Consider the following 22,960-nt stretch of genomic DNA (forward strand, 5'->3'; position numbering starts at 1 on the left):
ATTATACTACCCTTACCTCCCCACACTGCATTATACTACCCTTACCTCCCCACACTACATTATACTACCCTTACCTCCCCACACTACATTATACAACCCTTACCTCCCCACACTACATTATACTACCCTTACCTGCCCACACTACATTATACTACCCTTACCTCCCCACACTACATTATACTACCCTTACCTCCCCACACCACATCATACTACCCTTACCTCCCCACACTACATTATACAACCCTTACCTCCCCACACTACATTATACTACCCTTACCTCCCCACATTACCCTTACCTCCCCACACTACATTATACTACCCTTACATCCCCACACTACATTATACTACCCTTACCTCCCCACACTACATTATACTACCCTTACCTCCCCACACTACATTATACTACCCTTACCTCCCCACACTACATTATACTACCCTTACCTCCCCACACCACATTATACTACCCTTACCTCCCCACACCACATTATACTACCCTTACCTCCCCACACTACATAATACTACCCTTACCTCCCCACACTACATTATACTACCCTTACCTCCCCACACTACATTATACTACCCTTACCTCCCCACACTACATTATACTACCCTTACGTCCCCACACTACATTATACTACCCTTACCTCCCCACACTACATAATACTACCCTTACCTCCCCACACTACATAATACTACCCTTACCTCCCCACACTACATTATACTACCCTTACCTCCGCACACTACATTATACTACCCTTACCTCCGCACACTACATTATACTACCCTTACCTCCCCACACAACCCTTACCTCCCCACACTACATTATACTACCCTTACCTCCCCACACTACATAATACTACCCTTACCTCCCCACACTACATTATACTACCCTTACCTCCGCACACTACATTATACTACCCTTACCTCCCCACACTACATAATACTACCCTTACCTCCCCACACTACAGTATACTACCCTTACCTCCCCACACTACATTATACTACCCTTACCTCCCCACACTACATTATACTACCCTTACCTCCCCACACTACATTATACTACCCTTACCTCCCCACACTACATTATACTACCCTTACCTCCCCACACTACATTATACTACCCTTACCTCCCCACACTACATTATACTACCTGTACCTCCCCACACTACATTATACTACCCTTACCTCCCCACACAACATTATACTACCCTTACCTCCCCACACTACATTATACTACCCTTACCTCCCCACACTACATTATACTACCCTTACCTCCCCACACTACACTTACCTCCCCACACTACATTATACTACCCTTACCTCCCCATACTACATTACTCTACCCTTACCTCCCCACACTACATTATACTACCCTTACCTCCCCACACTACATTATACTACCCTTACCTCCCCACACTACATTATACTACCCTTACCTCCCCACACTACATTATACTACCCTTACCTCCCCACACTACATTATACTACCCTTACCTCCCCACACTACAATATACTACCCTTACCTCCCCACACTACATTATACTACCCTTACCTCCCCACACTACATTATACTACCCTTACCTCCCCACACTACATTATACTACCCTTACATCCCCACACTACATTACACTACCCTTACCTCCCCACACGACATTATACTACCCTTACCTCCCCACACAACATTATACTACCCTTACCTCCCCACACTACATTGTACTACCCTTACCTCCCCACACTACATTATACTACCTGTACCTCCCCACACCACATTACACTACCCTTACCTCCCCACACTACATTATACTACCCTTACCTCCCCACACTACATTATACTACCTGTACCTCCCCACACCACATTACACTACCCTTACCTCCCCACACTACATTATACTACCCTTACCTCCCCACACTACATTATACAACCTGTACCTCCCCACACTACATTATACTACCCTTACCTCCCCACACTACATTATACTACCCTTACCTCCCCACACTACATTACTCTACCCTTACCTCCCCACACTACATTATACTACCCTTACCTCCCCACACTACATTATACTACCCTTACCTCCCCACACTACATTACTCTATCTACCCTTACCTCCCCACACTACATTATATAACCTGTACCTCCCCACACTACATTACACTACCCTTACCTCCCCACACTACATTATACTACCCTTACCTCCCCACACTACATTATACTACCCTTACCTCCCCACACTACATTATACTACCCTTACCTCCCCACACTACATTACACTACCCTTACCTCCCCACACTACATTATACTACCCTTACCTCCCCACACTGCATTATACTACCCTTACCTCCCCACACTACATTATACTACCCTTACCTCCCCACACTACATTATACTACCCTTACCTCCCCACACTACATTATACAACCCTTACCTCCCCACACTACATTATACTACCCTTACCTGCCCACACTACATTATACTACCCTTACCTCCCCACACTACATTATACTACCCTTACCTCCCCACACCACATCATACTACCCTTACCTCCCCACACTACATTATACAACCCTTACCTCCCCACACTACATTATACTACCCTTACCTCCCCACATTACCCTTACCTCCCCACACTACATTATACTACCCTTACATCCCCACACTACATTATACTACCCTTACCTCCCCACACTACATTATACTACCCTTACCTCCCCACACTACATTATACTACCCTTACCTCCCCACACTACATTATACTACCCTTACCTCCCCACACCACATTATACTACCCTTACCTCCCCCACACCACATTATACTACCCTTACCTCCCCACACTACATAATACTACCCTTACCTCCCCACACTACATTATACTACCCTTACCTCCCCACACTACATTATACTACCCTTACCTCCCCACACTACATTATACTACCCTTACGTCCCCACACTACATTATACTACCCTTACCTCCCCACACTACATAATACTACCCTTACCTCCCCACACTACATAATACTACCCTTACCTCCCCACACTACATTATACTACCCTTACCTCCGCACACTACATTATACTACCCTTACCTCCGCACACTACATTATACTACCCTTACCTCCCCACACAACCCTTACCTCCCCACACTACATTATACTACCCTTACCTCCCCACACTACATAATACTACCCTTACCTCCCCACACTACATTATACTACCCTTACCTCCGCACACTACATTATACTACCCTTACCTCCCCACACTACATAATACTACCCTTACCTCCCCACACTACAGTATACTACCCTTACCTCCCCACACTACATTATACTACCCTTACCTCCCCACACTACATTATACTACCCTTACCTCCCCACACTACATTATACTACCCTTACCTCCCCACACCACATTACACTACCCTTACCTCCCCACACTACATTACTCTACCCTTACCTCCCCACACTACATAATACTACCCTTACCTCCCCACACCACATTACACTACCCTTACCTCCCCACACTACATTATACTACCCTTACCTCCCCACACTACATTATACTACCCTTACCTCCCCACACTACATTATACTACCCTTACCTCCCCACACTACATTATACTACCTGTACCTCCCCACACTACATTATACTACCCTTACCTCCCCCACACTACATTATACTACCTGTACCTCCCCACACTACATTATACTACCCTTACCTCCCCACACTACCTTACCTCCCCACACTACATTATACTACCCTTACCTCCCCACACTACATTATACTACCCTTACCTCCCCCACACTACATTATACTACCCTTACCTCCCCACACTACATTATACTACTCTTACCTCCCCACACCACATTACACTACCCTTACCTCCCCACACTACATTATACTACCCTTACCTCCCCACACTACATAATACTACCCTTACCTCCCCACACTACATTATACTACCCTTACCTCCCCACACTACATTATACTACCCTTACCTCCCCACACTACCCTTACCTCCCCACACTACATTATACTACCCTTACCTCCACACAATACATTACTCTACCCTTACCTCCCCACACTACATAATACTACCCTTACCTCCCCACACCACATTACACTACCCTTACCTCCCCACACTACATTATACTACCCTTACCTCCCCACACTACATTATACTACCCTTACCTCCCCACACTACATTATACTACCCTTACCTCCCCACACTACATTATACTACCTGTACCTCCCCACACTACATTATACTACCCTTACCTCCCCACACTACATTATACTACCTGTACCTCCCCACACTACATTATACTACCCTTACCTCCCCACACTACCCTTACCTCCCCACACTACATTATACTACCCTTACCTCCCCACACTACATTATACTACCCTTACCTCCCCACACTACATTATACTACCCTTACCTCCCCACACTACATTATACTACTCTTACCTCCCCACACCACATTACACTACCCTTACCTGCCCACACTACATTACACTACCCTTACCTCCCCACACTACATTATACTACCCTTACCTCCCCACACTACATTATACTACCCTTACCTCCCCACACTACATTATACTACCCTTACCTCCCCACACTACATTCCACTACCCTTACGTCCCCACGCTAGATTTTACTACCCTTACCTCCCCACACTACATTATACTACCCTTACCTCCTGGGCACATTGGGCACATCGATGCAGGAGGACACTTGGTATGGTTTGCTTGTGCTCTGTGTTGCAGCAGGAGGCTGAGGAGGGACAGTGGGGGAGGTCCAGACGTCCTGTAGTTTCCTCAGGACATGCTGTCCCAGAGCAGGCAGCAGGATCGCCACCTCATTATCCACATGGTTGTGTTGCTCCACCACCCCTGTGCACTCCCGCCCTCCACACAACACATACACCTGTGGAGGGAGGGAGGGAGGGGTTAGAGACAGTGACATGTTAAATCGGGGAGGGAGGGAGGGAGTGGGAGGGAGAGGGAGGGAGCGAGACAGAGAGAGAGAGAGAGAGAGGCAAAGCGAGAGACAGACAGAGAGAGAGTGATAGAGAAGTACAACGACAAGTCAGAGTTAATGCCACGCTAGGGGGAGAGTTGTGCGAAAGACATAGCGAGACAGAGATAAAGAAAAAGAGAGACCGATATAAAAGAAAGAGAGAGAGCGATGCCTCGAGGTAATCGTGCCACTGTGGCCATCAAACAGTCCAGTGGACAAAGGCAGAGTGACAGTGACAGAATGACAGGGGACTGCTGCCCAGCCTGTTCACCTGAGAGAGGAGTGAAATACTGTAGATGAGAAGAGATGGGATAAAGGCCAAGAGATACAGATTTACATCGACACTGAAAACGAGGGAAAGATAATGGGAACAGACAGTGACAGACACATTGACTGTTTTTCTCTCAAGCAGAAAACAGAAGGCTGAGACCACATGGGGATAGATACAGATCACCCTGTTGCAGGAGAACTTCCCTGCAATGCAGGAAATTGAAAACGTGTAGTGTATTTGAGGTTTAGGCTTCTGAATTTTGTCGTTTCCACTTTGAAATTTCAGACATGATTTTCCCTTACGAAAAATGTATCAACCCTTTCAAAAATGTCCATTACTAAAATGATTTCCTGTTGCTGCAGGATTGTTAAATTGGCTCAAATGAAGATCCTACATCTGTAGTAGTTCTGAAAAGTTACATAAGAACAGTGCATTCCACTTTTTCTCCCTCCCTCCCTCTCTCCCTCTCTTCTCTCACCTATACTCTGTTGTTCTAGCCCCTTCTCTCCTCTACCCTCATCCCTTTCCCACTCTCCCTTCTCACCCTCTCTCTCCCTCCCTCCCCCTTCTCTCCCCACCGCTCCCTGTGTCCCCTCTCCCTCACCTTCTGTCCAGGGTGTAGTTTGTAGTTGAACCTGCTGAGATGCTGGGGCCCTGGTGGTCCCATGGTTGGGCTCCCCACACCCCCCTCAGGGTCCCCGTGGACCCCTGTCTCCAGTGTGCTCTCCATGGAGGGGCAGGAGGTACACACCAATGCCCCTAGGGGGGAACGCTTCCCCAGACGAGTCTTGGGTAACATGGTTGGGAGTAACACTTTGTCTGTAGACTCAGAAGATCTATTGAGGTTTGGTTCTCTGGAAACAAACCTTCGTAGAATTGGACGGAGTGAGAGAGAGGTACAGCTGAAAGAGAAGAAACAAGATTGGAGAAAAAGTCTTCCGCGATACTTCTGCGATACGAATTGAATCCAGCCCTTAGAAATTGACCATCTGCTTTCAATACATTATATAACAGAGAAAATCTTTGTGCTCCATTTGCTATTGTATTTCACACTTCAAAGCCCTATAAAGTTGCCTTCATTGACATAGTCATATCTGTCCAGATGCAAGTGTTGATGCCATGAACCTTGATGGATTGATTAAATGTGCGGGGAAGGCATTTTTGGTAGCTAATAACATCACTGTTTTTCATCAGAACTTGAATGAACACCCGTCTCAGACCCCAATCTACCCCTCTCCCCACCTCCTCCCCTTAAACGCTCTGGGTCAAAATTGCTCCTGATCTTGGATAAGATTACCATATCCGCCAACCCTATCCTTGATCCTTAGACGGATAAAAACAAATTTGACCCCAAATCAGTGGGTAGAGGCGACCCCTTTTTTACACCGCCCTCTGACTATGTACTCTATGTGTAGTGGCTTGGAATTAGATGGCTCAAGCTAATAAAGATACAAATAGTGTTGCACGGTATACTGAAACTTCTGTACTTTTTCAATACTAGAACGGTTTGGTACTAGAATATTTGTTACTTTCGGTATTTCTGTCAAATGTGTCTCATGGATCAAGCCTGTCTATATCAGCGCAGCCGACCCCTTATCATAGCGCACCCTGCCTGCTCCACTTACTCACTGCTAGCCTGCACTGGGAGTCTGGGCTGCATCATGTTAGCTCCACTTACTCACTGCTAGCCTGCACTGGGAGTGTGGGCTGCATCATGTTAGCGCCAAACTCATGCTGCACAGAAGTTAATAGTCTTGAATAATGGAGAAGGGAGCAATTCGGGGCGTTGATACTTGTATTGTTACATTTTTAAGCTAGGACAGGTGCGGGGTGGGGGCGCTCCAGTACAGTAGGTATCATAAGGGACATAGTCTTTTCACTCCACTTTGATACAAAGTGATTTTCGTAGCAGGTTAGGAGAGCATTTTCGCTAACCCTAACCCCTTTCCTAACCTTAACCTCAGTCTCCTAACCTGCTATGTTAATTCTCCTAACCTGATGCGTAAGTTCTCCTAACCTGCTACAAAAAAGTAACTTCAGTATCGAAGTGGCGTGAAAAGAGTGTTTCCCGGTAGCGACCTTCGCCCCCGCCTGCCGGGAACTTTTGACGGCAAGGGCAGGTGTTCGGAAGGCGGAAGCAAAGGACACTATGTGCAAGCTAGCTAGTCCTACGGAAGACTCTGGTACACAGCAGGTGGGAGGTGACGAGCAAGCTAGCTAGTTCGCTAGCACATGGTGTCACCCCCACTTCCCGCCTGCTGTGTACCGGAGTAGCTAAAGGGAAGCGGGGGCAACACCGGTAAACAGTGTGTGTGTTCGAGCGGTAAGCCTAACGAAGCCGACTGTAGACAAAAGTTGGCGAGTGATGTCAGGGAGGTGCATCTGCGATAGCCAAAAGTTGTACACTGTAGTGCTTTTCAAACAGCAAGGCTCAGATCAACTCAACATGGCAGTGCCAACATAGATGCTATTGCTTATAAAAGTTTTTCTTTATAAATGTAGGAATAAACTTCTCTTTACACCCCATATTCCACACTCACAAAATGAAAACATAGCGTGTGTGTGTACAATTAATTGGTTAGAGATATCAAATATCACTTTTATTTGTAGCCTATCCTCTGTAGCTTTAGAATCGTGGCAAAGTTGTTTCCTGTTTCAGTCATGTCTTTGGCCACGTTCGTGTGGGTCAAACAAAAACACCCTAATGATTGGTTGACAAATAGTGCCTCCCACAATGCAGGTGATGGCTGCATGGTGCAGTTGGTGAGAAGGAACTACAGTGACTTGAAGGCGACTTCATAAAAAACTGTATGACCTTTGATCACATGATTTCTGTAAAGTTCATGCAGTCGACATGTAGTTGCAAGTCGGAAAAATGTTATACCCATAATGCAACACATTTGAAAGGTGGTGACCAACGTTGGTCAACGTCTTGACAAAAGTGATCTGCTTGAATGAGCCCGGTGTTCTTCGCACCTGCCTGTTGGGCACCGTTTTCCTGCAGTTCTGTTAACGACAATGAGGGCCGGTGTTCGACAGATGGGAGCGAAGGACACAGTGTGCTAGCTAGCTAGTCCTAGGAGGACTCCGGTACACAACATGCGGGAGGCGGGGGAGACACTGTGTGCTAGCTAACTAGCAAGCTAGCTAGCACATGGTGCCACTAACTAGCTAACTAGCAAGCTAGCTTGCACATGGTGATACCCCCGCCTGCTGTGCACTAGAGTAGCTGGCGGGAGGCGGGGTCGACAGGTAGACAATGTCCTTCGCCCCTGCTTGTCGGGCACTATTTTCCCACTGTTCTGTGAACGAAGGTGAGGGAAGGTGTTCAGCAGGCAGGAGCGAAGGACACATTCCAAAGAGTCACGCAAGCTTGAAGTTGTCGTGCTCGAGGGGGGGCGTTCCATGCAAGAACCAATGGGATACTCGGGGGGGGGGCATTTATGAAGGAACCAATGGGATGCTCGAGGGAGGGTGTTCCTGCAGTTGCAGAAACGCCCCAAATTGCAGACTATTAGAATAATGTGACACAGCATGTAGAAATGTTCACTTTACAGTGACCAGGTTTACATTCACATCCATATCCCGTTATTATTCGGGATACTCAAGTACTCTGTTTTATAAACATCATATTCTGTTTACAATAACCTAAAAAAAACTTGTATCCCGGTTATGAGAAACCCAGATAAGATGCCTGGGATATGCTGTTCTAAAACGTGATACTGTGGCATGTAAACATCTTATCCCCTTTACTATTGTTTTTGCGCAGGCTCAATTTTGCAAATCACGTGTGTTGTGTGATGATGTTTTCATCCGATTGTCAAACAAATCACCATAATAATTCCACTATAATTAATTTACTATAAATTAAATTACGTTTCTGCTTATAATTTCCGACATTTGGTTGGCCATATTATAATTTCCAACATTTGGTAGGCCATATTATAATTTCCGACATTTGGTAGGCCATATTATAATTTCCGACACTTGGTAGGCCATATTATAATTTCCGACATTTGGTTGTCAACTACAGTTTGATACATGCAGCTTCTCTTCTGTCATAATTTGTTGCCCCAGAAGACTAAATAAAGTAGTGCTCACCAGAATAATATCTTACGTACATTGATAGAATGAATGCATTAGTAATCTAGTTAACACTGGTAAAGTTGTCTGTTTCGTTTAGGGACCAGGGAGAAAACACATTCACTCCAAAACAGTGGAAAACGGAAATTAGGAAATGAAAAGCTGAGTAAAAGGACAAAACACATTTCTGATAAGACTTCCATTCATCTTGGGTGTATATTTTATGTGGTTCAAATACTGTCTGCTGATATAGTGTCAAAGATAACACTTTACACGCACGTTCCCATTTTCTCAAGCGATGCTGAAAGAAAGAAATCATATTTCTCCACTCCTGTTCCCGAGACAAAATGAACATTGGTGTATAATTTCACTGCAAAAATGCACAATTCTGCAGGAGTTAATATTATATTACACTACATGTGAGCAGTTATAGGCCTACAGTCACTGTCCATATTTCAGTTACTATTCCATTTAACCAAGATTAACTTAAATGAGGAATATTCTGTTCATTCGTGGATACAGGGATACTCATGAGCAAGATATCAAAGGTGCATGTAAACCGCATATCCCGAATAAAATGTTAAGCAGGATATGAGCTACTATCTGGAATACTGTGTGCATGTAGACGTGTTCAGTAGATGAAGATACTGGTAGCTTCCAGCTTTGTAGGCTTCCCTTGCTAGCTGACAGCTAAAGCTAACATCAATCCACTACCCAAGTATTTTGGTTGCAGTGGTGTAAAGTATTTACGTAAAAATACTTTAAAGTACTACTTAAGTCGTTTTTTGGGGTATCTGTACTTTACTTTTTATATTTTTGCCAACTTTTACTTCACTACATTCCTAAAGAAAATAATGTACTTTTTACTCCATACATTCTCCCTGACACCCAAAAGTTTGCGTTACATTTTGACAGGAAAATTATCCAATTCACACACTTGTCAAGAGAACATCCCTGGTCATCCCTACTGCCTCTGATCTGGCGGACTCACTAAATACACATGCTTTGTTTGTAAATTATGTCTGATCGTCGGAGTGTGCACCCTGGCTATCGGCCAATAAAAATAAAAAATTGTTTAATAAAAGGAATTTGAAATGGTTTGTACTTTTACTTTCACATTTGATACTTAAGTACATTTTAGCAATTCCATTTACTTTTGATACATAAGTATATTTAAAACCAAATACTTTTAGACTTTTACTCAAGTAGTATTTTACTGGGTGACTTTCACTTTTACTTGAGTCATTTTCTATTAAGGTATCTTTACTTTGACTCAAGTATGACAATTGAGTACTTTTTCCACCACTGTTTGGTTGTGAATCATATAACTATACAAAAGTGATACATTTCTTAAAAATAGTATTTGATAGGCTGAAATATTATTTTAGTACTTTTCTCAGCACTTAAAAAATGTGCAAACCATAATGCTAAATATGCTTATTTCAAAGCTGATTGCCACCAAAAGCATTAGTCATTCACTTATTTGGTCTCTCTCTCACATCTCTCCCAAAGATCATCAGCAAATGAAGTCATTACTGGTTAAAGAGACAGTGCACATTTTGATAAAAGAGGCTACTTCTATGCAAATGTTGTTGACCAGTACAATAAAATAAGTCCCAAATGGAAGGGAAACATATTGTTTGTCATCTGTAGCCCCATGACATCAGGCAAAACAAGCTCAATAACTCCATGCATGCACACACCTATTGACTATGCATTCACCTGTATTGTGGATAGGCCTAGGCTACATCTTGATTTACCCAGTTTATCAATAGATACTTACCATTTACATTATTACCATAATGCAGTTACATTGGTAAAAACAAAGTCAAATTGATTGTATGATTGTATAATTGATTCATTAATGCATACATGCATACATCAAAAAAATGTTGCTGTAAAAAAAATTCTAACTCAAAAGATGCCCAAAGATTGTCGCGGTATCGTTTTGGTATCGAGCATTGTGATACTAAACCTTGTATCGATATCGAAGTCAAAATTCCGGTATCGTGACAACACTAATTAGAACACATACATTTCCCATGATGACCTATTTTGGAGCCCTTCTATTTCGGACACTGTTGTTCATCATTAGGTTTGCCTTGATACTTCTTTAAAGAGAGGAAGGGCTGGTTGCTGGTCAGACCACCTACACACAGAGTTACATTTAGCTGCAATTCAACATCCCAATGGAATGTTTAGGCCTACCTTAGGTTTTAACATACAATTACGTAACAGTAGCCTGTAAATATTATCTTCAAACCAGACAGTATATTAATTACATAGTTATTACAAAAGAGTGCAATACTAATGACTCTTTCCACTTGTTGAATTTCATGTTATTCAAGTTACCCTGCACATATTCAAAATACATGATTAGGTCAAAATACTTTGTATTTACACTGCTTAGGAAAAAGGCTAAAAGTCAAGACACTGCTCCAATGATAGTCTCCAATAAGTCTCCAATAAGTCTCCAATAAGTCCCCAATAAGTCCCCAATAAGTCCCCAATATGTCTCCAATAAGTCTCCAATATGTCTCCAATATGTCTCCAATAAGTCCCCAATATGTCTCCAATATGTCTCCAATAAGTCTCCAATAAGTCTCCAATATGTCTCCAATAAGTCTCCAATATGTCCCCAATATGTCTCCAATAAGTCCCCAATATGTCTCCAATATGTCTCCAATAAGTCTCCAATATGTCCCCAATATGTCTCCAATATGTCTCCAATTAGTCTCCAATAAGTCTCCAATATGTCTCCAATAAGTCTCCAATAAGTCCCCAAAAAAGAAAGTATTATTTACCTCATCTGTATTCCACAACAGAAGCTAGCCAGAGGTTAGCCATTTTCACTGGCTAACGTTGAAGTTCAGCTAGCTACGGTTAGCTGTCCTCAGCTATCCTTTAGCTCGAAAAGCTATCGCCAGTTTTTGTACAGCGCGACTCAGACCAGAGCATATCGGACCTATTCTCTCTCCTTTCCTCGATTTCTACCGCAGGCTCTGGACATTTACACCTGGATCTTGCAGCTAACTAGCTGCTACCTGAGTGACTATTGGCAACGTCGGTCACGGAATTAACACACACTATTACGGAGCTAGCTAGCTAGCCAGCTGAAGAGTTCCGTCAGCCACTCGTGGGCTATTCCTGAGCTAGCCAGCTGAAGTGTCTCCTGGGCTACAACTCACCTATCCTGACCCGTTTTACTGCCGATGCGGAGCCCCATTGGGTCTTCACGACTGGATCACCGACGTTATCTGCCCGAGGGAGTTGTCCAACTGGCCCCTCCGTCGCGACGTAACCTGATCGCCCATCTGCGGCCAGCTAATCGTTAGCTGTCTTTTCGGCTGCGATCTGAATAGGTCTGTCGGACACTTTTCTTGGGCCACTATAACTAACTATTTTGCCAACTTGGACGGGTCCCCCCTTCCACACGGAGCCCCACTAGCCCACAGACGGAGGCGCACGAGGCGGCTAAAGGCAGACCTCCCTCCCATCTTCCACCAGCTTGCTGCCTATGGCCCGGCTAGCTGTCTGAATCTCACTGGACCCTCTGATCACTCGGCTAAGCATGCCTCTCCTTAATGTCAATATGCCTTGTCCATTGCTGTTCTGGTTAGTGTTTATTGGCTTATTTCACTGTAGAGCCTCTAGCCCTGCTCATTATACCTTATCCAACCTCTCAGTTCCTCCACCCACACATGCTATGACATCTTCTGGTTTCAATGATGTTTCTAGAGACAATATCTCTCTCATAATCACTAAATGCCTAGGTTTACCTCCTCTGTACTCACATCCCACCATACCTTTGTCTGTACATTATACCTTGAAGCTATTTTATCGCCCCCAGATACCTGCTCCTTTTTCTCTCTATTCTGGACGTCACAGACGACCAATTCTTATAGCTTTTAGCCGTACCCTCATACTTATTCTTCTCTGCTCCGCTGGGGATGTAGAGGTGAATCCAGGCCCTGCAGTGCCTGGCTCCACACCTACTCCCCAGGCGCTCTCTTTTGATGACTTCTGTAACCGTAATAGCCTTGGTTTCATGCATGTTAACATTAGAAGCCTCCTCCCTAAGTTTGTTTTATTCACTGCTTTAGCACACTCTGCCAACCCGGATGTCCTAGCTGTGTCTGAATCTTGGCTTAGGAAGTCCACCAAAAACTGTGAAATCTTCATCCCTAACTACAACGTTTTCAGACAAGATAGAACGACCAAAGGGGGCGGTGTTGCAATCTACTGCAGAGATAGCTTGCAGAGTTCTGTCCTGCTATCCAGGTCTGTACCCAAACAATTTGAACTTCTACTTTTAAAAATCCACCTCTCCAAAAACAAGTCTCTCACCGTTGCCGCCTGCTATAGACCCCCCTCGGCCCCTAGCTGTGCTCTGGACACCATATGTGAACTGATTGCCCCCCATCTATCTTCAGAGCTCGTGCTACTAGGCGACCTAAACTGGGACATGCTTAACACCCCAGCCTTTCTACAATCCAAGCTTGATGCCCTCAATCTCACACAAATTATTAATGAACCCACCAGGTACAACCCCAAAGCCGCAAACACTGGCACCCTCATAGATATCATCCTAACCAATGTGCCCTCTAATTACACCTCTGCTGTTTTCAACCAAGATCTCAGCGATCACTGCCTCATTGCCTGCACCCGTAATGGGTCAGCGGTCAAACGACCTCCACTCATCACTGTCAAACGCTCCCTGAAACATTTCAACGAGCAAGCCTTTCTAATCGACCTGGCCCTGGTATCCTGGAAGGATATTGACCTCATCCCGTCAGTAGAGGATGCCTGGTTATTTTTTAAAAATGCCTTCCTCTCCATCTTAAATAAGCATGCCCCTTTCAAGAAATTTAGAACCAGGAACAGATATAGCCCTTGGTTCTCCCCAGACCTGACTGCCCTTAACCAACACAAAAATATCCTGTGGCGTTCTGCATTAGCATCGAACTGCCCCCGCGATATGCAACTTTTTAGGGAAGTTAGAAACCAATACACACAGGCAGTTAGAAACGCCAAGGCTAGCTTTTTCAAACAGAAATTTGCTTCGTGCAACTCCAACTCTAAAAAGTTCTGGGACATTGTAAAGTCCATGGAGAATAAGAACACCTCCTCCCAACTGCCCACTGCACTGAGAATAGGAAACTCTGTCACCACCGATAAGCCCACTATAATTGAGAATTTCAATAAGCATTTTTCTACGGCTGGCCATGCTTTCCACCTAACTACCCCTACTGCATTCAACAGCACTGCACCCCCCACAGCTACTCGCCCAAGCCTCCCCCATTTCTCCTTCTCCCAAATCCATTCAGCTGATGTTCTGAAAGAGCTGCAAAATCTGGACCCCTACAAATCAGCTGGGCTTGACAATCTGGACCCTTTCTTTCTAAAATTATCTGCCGAAATTATTGCAACCCCTATTACTAGCCTGTTCAACCTCTCTTTCGTGTCGTCTGAGATTCCCATAGATTGGAAAGTAGCTGCTGTCATCCCCCTCTTCAAAGGAGGTGACACTCTTGACCCAAATTGCTACAGACCTATATCCATCCTACCCTGCCTTTCTAAGGTCTTCGAAAGCCAAGTCAACAAACAGACTACCGACTATTTTGAATCCCACCGCACCCTCTCCGCTATGCAATCTGGTTTCAGAGCTGGTCATGGGTGCACCTCAGCCACGCTCAAGGTCCTAAACGACATCGTAACCGCCATCGATAAGAAACATTACTGTGCTGCCGTATTTATTGACCTGGCCAAAGCTTTTGACTCTGTTAATCACCACATCCTCATCGGCAGACTTAGTAGCCTTGGTTTCTCAAACGATTGCGTCGCCTGGTTCACCAACTACTTCTCTGACAGAGTTCAGTGTGTCAAATCGGAGGGCCTACTGTCTGGACCTCTGGCAGTCTCTATGGGGGTACCACAGGGTTCAATTCTTGGGCCAACTCTTTTCTCTGTATACATAAATGATGTCGCTCTTGCTGCTGGTGAATCTCTGATCCACCTCTACGCAGACGACACCATTCTGTATACTTCTGGCCCTTCTTTGGACACTGTGTTAACAACCCTCCAGACGAGCTTCAATGCCATTCAACTCTCCTTCCGTGGTCTCCAACTGCTCCTAAACACAAGTAAAACTAAATGCATGCTCTTCAACCGATCGCTGCCTGCACCTGCCCGCCCATCCAGCATAACTTCTCTGGACGGTTCTAACTTAGAATTTGTGGACAACTACAAATACCTAGGTGTCTGGTTAGACTGTAAACTCTCCTTCCAGACTCACATCAATCATCTCCAATCCAAAGTGAAATCTAGAATTGGCTTCCTATTTCGCAACAAAGCATCCTTCACTCATGCTGCCAAACATACCCTCGTAAAACTGACCATCCTACCAATCCTCGACTTCGGCGATGTCATTTACAAAATAGCCTCCAATACCCTACTCAACAAGCTGGATGCAGTCTATCACAGTGCCATCCGTTTGTCACCAAAGCCCCATATACAACCCACCACTGCGACCTGTATGCTCTCGTTGGCTGGCCTTCACTTCATAATCGTCGCCAAACACATTGGCTCCAGGTCATCTACAAGACCCTGCTAGGTAAAGTCCCCCCTTATCTCCGCTCACTGGTCACCATAGCAGCACCCACCTGTAGCACGCGCTCCAGCAGGTATATCTCTCTGGTCACCCCTAAAGCCAACTCCTCCTTTGGTCGTCTCTCCTTCCAGTTCTCAGCTGCCAATGACTGGAACGAACTACAAAAATCTCTAAAACTGGAAACACTTATCTCCCTCACTAGCTTTAAGCACCAGCTGTCAGAGCAGCTCACAGATCTCTGCACCTGTACATAGCCCATCTTTAATTGAGCCCAAACTACTACCTTTTCCCCTACTGTATTTATTTATTTTATTTATTTTGCTCCTTTGCACCATATTATTTATATTTTAACTTTTAACTTTCTTCAAACTACAAATCTACCATTCCAGTGTTTTTCTTGCCATACATTATTTACTTTGCCACCATGGCATTTTTTTGCCTTTACCTCCATTATCTCACATCATTTGCTCACATTGTATATAGTCTTATTTTTTTCTACTGCATCATTGATTGTATGTTGTTTTACTCCATGTGTAACTCTGTGTTTTTGTATGTTGTCGAACTGCTTTGCTTTATCTTGGCCAGGTCGCAATTGTAAATGAGAACTTGTTCTCAACTTGCCTACCTGGTTAAATAAAGGTGAAATAAATAAATAAATAAAAAATGTCTCCAATAAGTCCCCAATATGTCTTCAATAAGTCTCCAATAAGTCTCCAATAAGTCTCCCATCAGTCTCCAAACAGTCTCCAATAAGTTGAGGTGGGATTCTTCAATAATACTCTCCCAATAATTACTGAACATTCCCCTGCAAAGCGGAGGACTCATTCTACCACCAATCACCCTTCCTGTCTCACGTAGTCAATAAAATCACTATTTGGATGTCATCATGAAACTGATGCAAGTCTCAATACCAGAGAGCAAGACAGACACAGTGAGTCATCCCTTCTACAGAGTACAGAAGAAGAATTTACAGGTGGGAAAGATTTGGGGTGGGGAGTGTGGAGTGGAGTGCAGGGTGGGGGAGAGAGGAGGGGCGTGTATGTGTGTTTGTGTGTGCGCACGCGTGTGTGTTCATATGTGTGTGTGTGTGTGTGTGTGTGTGTGTGTGTGTGTGTGTGTGTGTGTGTGTGTGTGTGTGTGTGTGTGTGTAAGCAACACCAATGCCACCAGGAAAGTCAAAGACTGAGTAGTACAGATATTCATTTCAAATCAAATGTATTGGTCACATGCACCGAATACAACATGTGTAGACTTTACAGTGAGATGCTTACTTATGAGCCCATTCCCAACAATGCAGAGGTAAAAAGTAAGACAAATATTTTTAAATAAAAAAGGAAATAGAAACACAATAAAAACATTAACGAGGCTATACAGTTGTAGTCGGAAGTTTGCATACACTTAGGTTGGACTCATTAAAAACGTGTTTTATAACCACTCCAAATTATGTGGATATATTGAAGCAACATCTCAAGACATCAGTCAGGAAGTTAAAGCTTGGTCGCAAATGGGTCTTCCAAATGGACAATGACCACAAGCATACTTCCAAAGTTGTGGTAAAATGGCTTAAGGACAACAAAGTCAAGGTATTGGAGTGGCCATCACAAAGCCCTGACCTCAATCCTATAGAACATTTCTGGGCAGAACTGAAAAAGTGTGTGCGAGCAAGGAGGCCTACAAACCTGACTCAGTTACACCAGCTCTGTCAGGAGGAATGGGTCAAAATTTACCCAACTTATTGTGGGAAGCTTGTGGAAGGCTATCCAAAACATTTGACCCAAGTTAAACCATTTAAAAACAATGCTACCAAATACTAATTGAGTGTATGTAAACTTCTGACCCACTGGGAATGTGATGAAAGAAATACAAGTGTATAAAACTGTACATAGAAGGAGTACCAGTACTGAGTCAATGTGCAGGGTTACGAGGTAGCTGAGGTAATTGAGGTAATACAGTATGTACATGTGGGTAGGGGTCTGTTGCTGAGAATTTTCCTGCACGGCAGGAAATGCAAACTTGTAGTGTCTTTGAGTTTTAAAAAGGCTTCTAAAGTTTGTAATTTCCACTTTGAAATTTCAGACTCGATTTGACCGAATGAAACGTTTATCAACCCCTACAAAAATGTGCATTAATTATAATCCGCATAATATTTCACATTTTCCTGCTGTAGCAAGAAGGCTCAAATTAAGATCCAAATCTGTATGAACGAAAACATTTGAGAGACTATGAGAATGAGAAGGAGACGTCTCTGAAGGTCTGGTTGGTAACTGCCATAAAAAAAAAAAATCTAATTACAGTCAGGTTTTTTCTCTCCATCCCCCTCCTTGATTCCAGTAATGGTTGACTCACTGGTGTAATAGTGAACTGATCTGATCGTAACAGCATTTCCTTTGATTGCACAACATTGGCCCTCTGTGTTACAGTAGCTCTCTACTGTACATGCCTCTCATACTGTACATGCCAGTTATAGACGGCATACTTTATTTAACCTTTATTTAACTAGCTATGCATGTGCATGCAAATGTAATGTAATCCTCTACTTTCTTAATATTTGTTTCTAAATATTATTTTCAGGAAAGTAATATTGTTTTTTATTTGAAATCAGTTTGCTCTGAAGAGTATGTCATTGTAGGCGACTGTATTGTCCATGACAGAAAGGTGGGGGTGTTCGTTTCAATTGGAACACACTTTTATATTCATATTTACCACTGTAACAGTTCAAAACTGCATTTTAAAGAAATACAATCGGCAAATTAGCATTATTTAGAGCCCCCCCCCCCAAAGTTTGACTTTTGTCCCTGCAGGAGGCCTTTTTCCTTTTGGTGGCCGTCAATGTAAATAATAATTTGTTCTTAACTGACTTGCTTAGTTAAATAAAAGTGAAATGAAATAAATAAATAGCTTTATTATCACTGTCATCATCATCGTCATCATCATTCTCATCAGTGTATATCTCCACATCTTTACTATTACTTATTACTTAATGTAATAACATGATAATAACAATGTAGCCTAATAATGTTGACCAGGGGGTGAATGGGAGGCTTCAATTCAAGATGTCAATCAATGTCATCATCACTGCATTATGAAGCGTTGTGCTTACAAAAAGATCACTCTGAAGGAGTGTCCACCACCTATCGGTAAAGAGTGGTATAACCACGCATGCCCGACCTAACTGCCCATTGTGTATTTCCATTACCAAAACAACTTCTAGGTGAGCTTACAAACTGTAACGCCATAACATTAGTAAAAAATACCATGAAAATACCACCATGTTATCCCTCTTGCAGCATTATCCTCACTACAACACTTTTCATGTAAATATGTTATTCGCTATAATGCATAATACATGTTTCATTAGTATACATGTTTTTTTGCATGTTTACAGGTTCCACAATAATAGGATCATCTTGAAAGTTAAAAGGAATACATTCATTAACAAGGTTATTGTAACAAAGGGGGCACTGCGCACAAGAGAGTTTAGGATGCAAAACATGACTTTTACAGTAGCCCAGCCTACATTCTCATACTCTCGTTATGTTTTGATAGAAAATGCCATTACAGCACTACTCAGCATTGCTTCATTGAAGAATGATTGATGGCCCACAAATAAAAACAGTGCGCCCTCCTCATATTCTTTGCCACTCGACAGTTGCTCAACATGGTCATATAAAAATGAGCCCCCAATACATTTCGCAGCGATCAGATCAACACGTTTTTTTTTTTCTCCCGTTCACGTTTACAATGAAAAAATATACCCTTTACAATCGAATCCTTATGCAATACACAAGAGATCTGCTAGAATGTTGACAAGCATCGGTGAAAAAATGCATCATAAACAGCACTTTTCTTTGAGAAAAACAACCCAAAGTTTCAATGGGTACAGTGCACTTACCTCCGCCAATTTTTTAACACACCCCCTTCCTCCAAGCTCGCTTTAACCGGCTGTAACTTGAAATGCTATTTTCTGTGCCTGGAAAAAGGGTTGTATGCTGGTTATATCCAAACCCGACATGGAGTCAGGGGCAGGATTGGAATGGAGCTTTTCTTCTGCTAAAACACTCTCAAGTAAACACCATACAACGCCCTTGGACGCAAATAACCGTGTACTTTACATGTAGCCTCAATTGGATAGATAAATCAGCGGCGGTGGAACCATTTTGGTGTGGAAGTACAGCTGCGGGTGTCAAGTTTTGACATTAAGAAACGACGTTCAATTCCGGGTTTTTCTCAACTCTCCATTCAGCGGGGGTTTTCAGGTCTTCTAGTAAACAAGCGAACCATGTGGTAAAGATGTCCGCGTTCATTGGTCAAACCCTGTTTTTCAAGACCCACGTCCCACAAATCTCACTTGTTTACAGTAGCCTTGGAGTTGGGCGTGCTTGGCTGGATGGGGAGCTCACAGTGGACCTACAGTAACTAAACTAGGTTACGCTGTCGTGTCTCCTGCCCTGCCGCAGACAGCTAATAACTACGTTTAACGTTGTAACGTTGCTCGCTTGTCGTGTGCTACAATGGTGAATTTGGTGATGTTTGACATGAACGAGTGGAGAAAGGCAAGCCTACTGGTTATACATATATGTGATCTACTTTTATTTTTATTCGGCCTACAGCGTTCGTGTTGTCATATCACACCCCTCTACCACGTGAACGATTGTGCTACTGTTATGTAACGACTTCATCGTAATCTCACTATTGATCAGCGTTTGACAAAACGAGTCGGACGAGGTTTGCTGTGACTGACACAGTAGGCTAAATGCAGTCCACACTGCCTCAGTCGACACTAATGTTAAGGTGTTGTTGGTTTTCCTTTTCTTGAGGTGAAAACAACAAACACCTACTGTATGTGCAGTTTGGTATGCGGATTGCTTGTGTGGGCGGGGAGTCCCCTATATGGATTACATAACATAGGCTACAGCAGCAATATAGACGCAGGGATGATGTTTATACAGCAATATAGACGCAGTGATGATGTTTGTACAGCAATATAGATGCAGTGATGATCCTTGTACAGCAATATAGATGCAGGTATGATGTTTGTATGCCTTTCATTTTTTCACCTTTTCTGAACGGCACGGCCGGGGAAAGATTTAACGTCGCCATGCCGCCGCAGCATGTCAAGCGCATGCTCTACGTTCGGGTGAACATGTGGTCGGTCGGGCGGGCGAATATATATGCGCGCACGGCCGAACGCGTTCACTCACACACATACACAGACTGAACAGCTGCATTGGGAGAGCATAGGTTTACGCACGGTGGGTGTGTGGGTGAGTCATTGGCGCTCTAGAGACTGGTGTTGCGAAACACTGGTCCAATGACCCAGATACAGCAGGGTTATTATACATAGGCCCCCTTCTCAGTTTTCATCCACCTGGCTACTAAATTACCCATCTCAATCATGGCAAAATAAGTGCTCCATTCCCCCAAAAAAATGAATACAAGCATAGTCTATTCACTGCAGCAAATCATCTCTCTCTTTCTCTCTCTCTACCTCAAAATAACACAGACTAGCATGTCTCTCTCTCTCTCTAACACACACACACACCTCTGCACGTTAACCATTACAAAATCGGGCATGCAGGCCTAGGTTAATCGCTCATGGACTGACTACGTGAACTACATTTTTAGTTCTGGGTTAACTGAGATTAGGCCAAGGTTGGTGGTGACGTTTGTCTGTTGTTTCTCTCGTGTGTTTTCCATTACTATGAGAATCTGAGGTTCCCTGTAGCCCACTCCCCACATTCCTACTATTGGTCCACTCCGTGGGTGTGTCGCAGTTACCCTATCAGTGCCATGTCTGATTCTTTTTTTTTTCTTCTTTTTTTATAATGGAAGAGAGTACCAGCAGATTTATAATGCTTATAATGCTGATGCACTCAAATGTTCCACATGGAGATGCAAGGATTGGACTTTACACTTTAAAGTATTCAAACAAAAAAAATACTTGTAAAAATAATAGAGGACTGCTTGTTAATCTGCATGATATCAGTTTGCAAAGCAGATGTACAGTTGAAGTCAGAAGTTTACATACACTTAGGTTGGAGTCATTAAAACTCGTTTTTCAACCACTCCACAAATTTCTTGTTAATAAACTATAGTTTTGGCAAGTCGGTTAGGACATCTACTGTGTGCATGACACAAGTAATTTTTACAAAAATAGTTTACAGATTATTTCACTTATAATTCACTGTATCACAATTCCAGTGGGTCAGAAGTTTACATACACTAAGTTGACTGTGCCTTTAAACAGCTTGGAAAATTCTCGAAAATTATGTTATGGCTTTAGAATCTTCTGATAGGCTAATTGACATAATTTGAGTCAATTGGAGGTGTACCTGTGGATGTATTTCAAGGCCTACCTTCAAACTCAGTGCCTCTTTGCTTGACATCATGGGAAAATCAAAACAAATCAGCCAAGACCTCAGAAAAAAATTGTGGGCCCCCACAAGTCTGGTTCATCCTTGGGAGCAATTTCCAAACGCCTGAAGGTACCACGTTCATCTGTACAAACAATAGTACGCAAGTATAAACACCATGGGACCATGCAGCAATCATACCGCTAACGAAGGAGACGCGTTCTGTCTCCTAGAGATGAACGTATTTTGGTGCGAAAACTGCAAATCAATCCCAGAACAACAGCAAAGGACCTTGTGAAGATGCTGGAGGAAACAGGTACAAAAGTATCTATATCAACATAACCTGAAAGGCAGCTCAGCAAGGAAGAAGCCACTGCTCCAAAACCGCCATAAAAAAGCCAGACTACGGTTTGCAGCTGCACATGAGGACAAACATCGTACTTTTTGGAGAAATGTCCTCTGGTCTGATGAAACAAAAATAGAACTGTTTGGCCATAATGACCATCGTTTTGTTTGGAGGAAAAAGGGGGAGGCTTGCAAGCTGAAGAACACCATCCCAACCGTGAAGCACAGGGGTGGCAGCATCATGTTGTGGGGGTGCTTTGCTGCAGGAGTGTCACGT

At 43.5% G+C, this 22,960-nt stretch overlaps 1 protein-coding gene across 3 annotated transcripts in view; it reads right to left on the minus strand.

The window, feature by feature from the left end:
- LOC115162523 (zinc finger protein 395) overlaps positions 1–20,380 on the minus strand; it is a 36,447-nt gene extending 16,067 nt beyond the window's left edge. For 2 of the 3 annotated variants that reach the window (XR_003869568.1, XM_029713899.1), the window contains exons 1-3: positions 19,878–20,378; positions 5,897–6,194; positions 4,699–4,928 (exon numbers count right to left, since the gene is read on the minus strand). Coding sequence is in view for 2 of the 3 variants with exons in the window: in XM_029713899.1 (XP_029569759.1) it covers positions 4,699–4,928; positions 5,897–6,091 (425 nt within the window). In the remaining variant the exon portion in view is untranslated. Of the gene's footprint in view, positions 1–4,698; positions 4,929–5,896; positions 6,195–19,877 lie in introns of all 3 variants that reach the window. The other variant, XM_029713900.1, reaches the window with a different exon arrangement.
- Between the last annotated feature and the right edge of the window lie 2,580 nt (positions 20,381–22,960).

This window comes from Salmo trutta, chromosome 25 (assembly GCF_901001165.1).
Source record: "Salmo trutta chromosome 25, fSalTru1.1, whole genome shotgun sequence".
In the NCBI taxonomy this organism is placed as follows: domain Eukaryota; kingdom Metazoa; phylum Chordata; class Actinopteri; order Salmoniformes; family Salmonidae; genus Salmo; species Salmo trutta.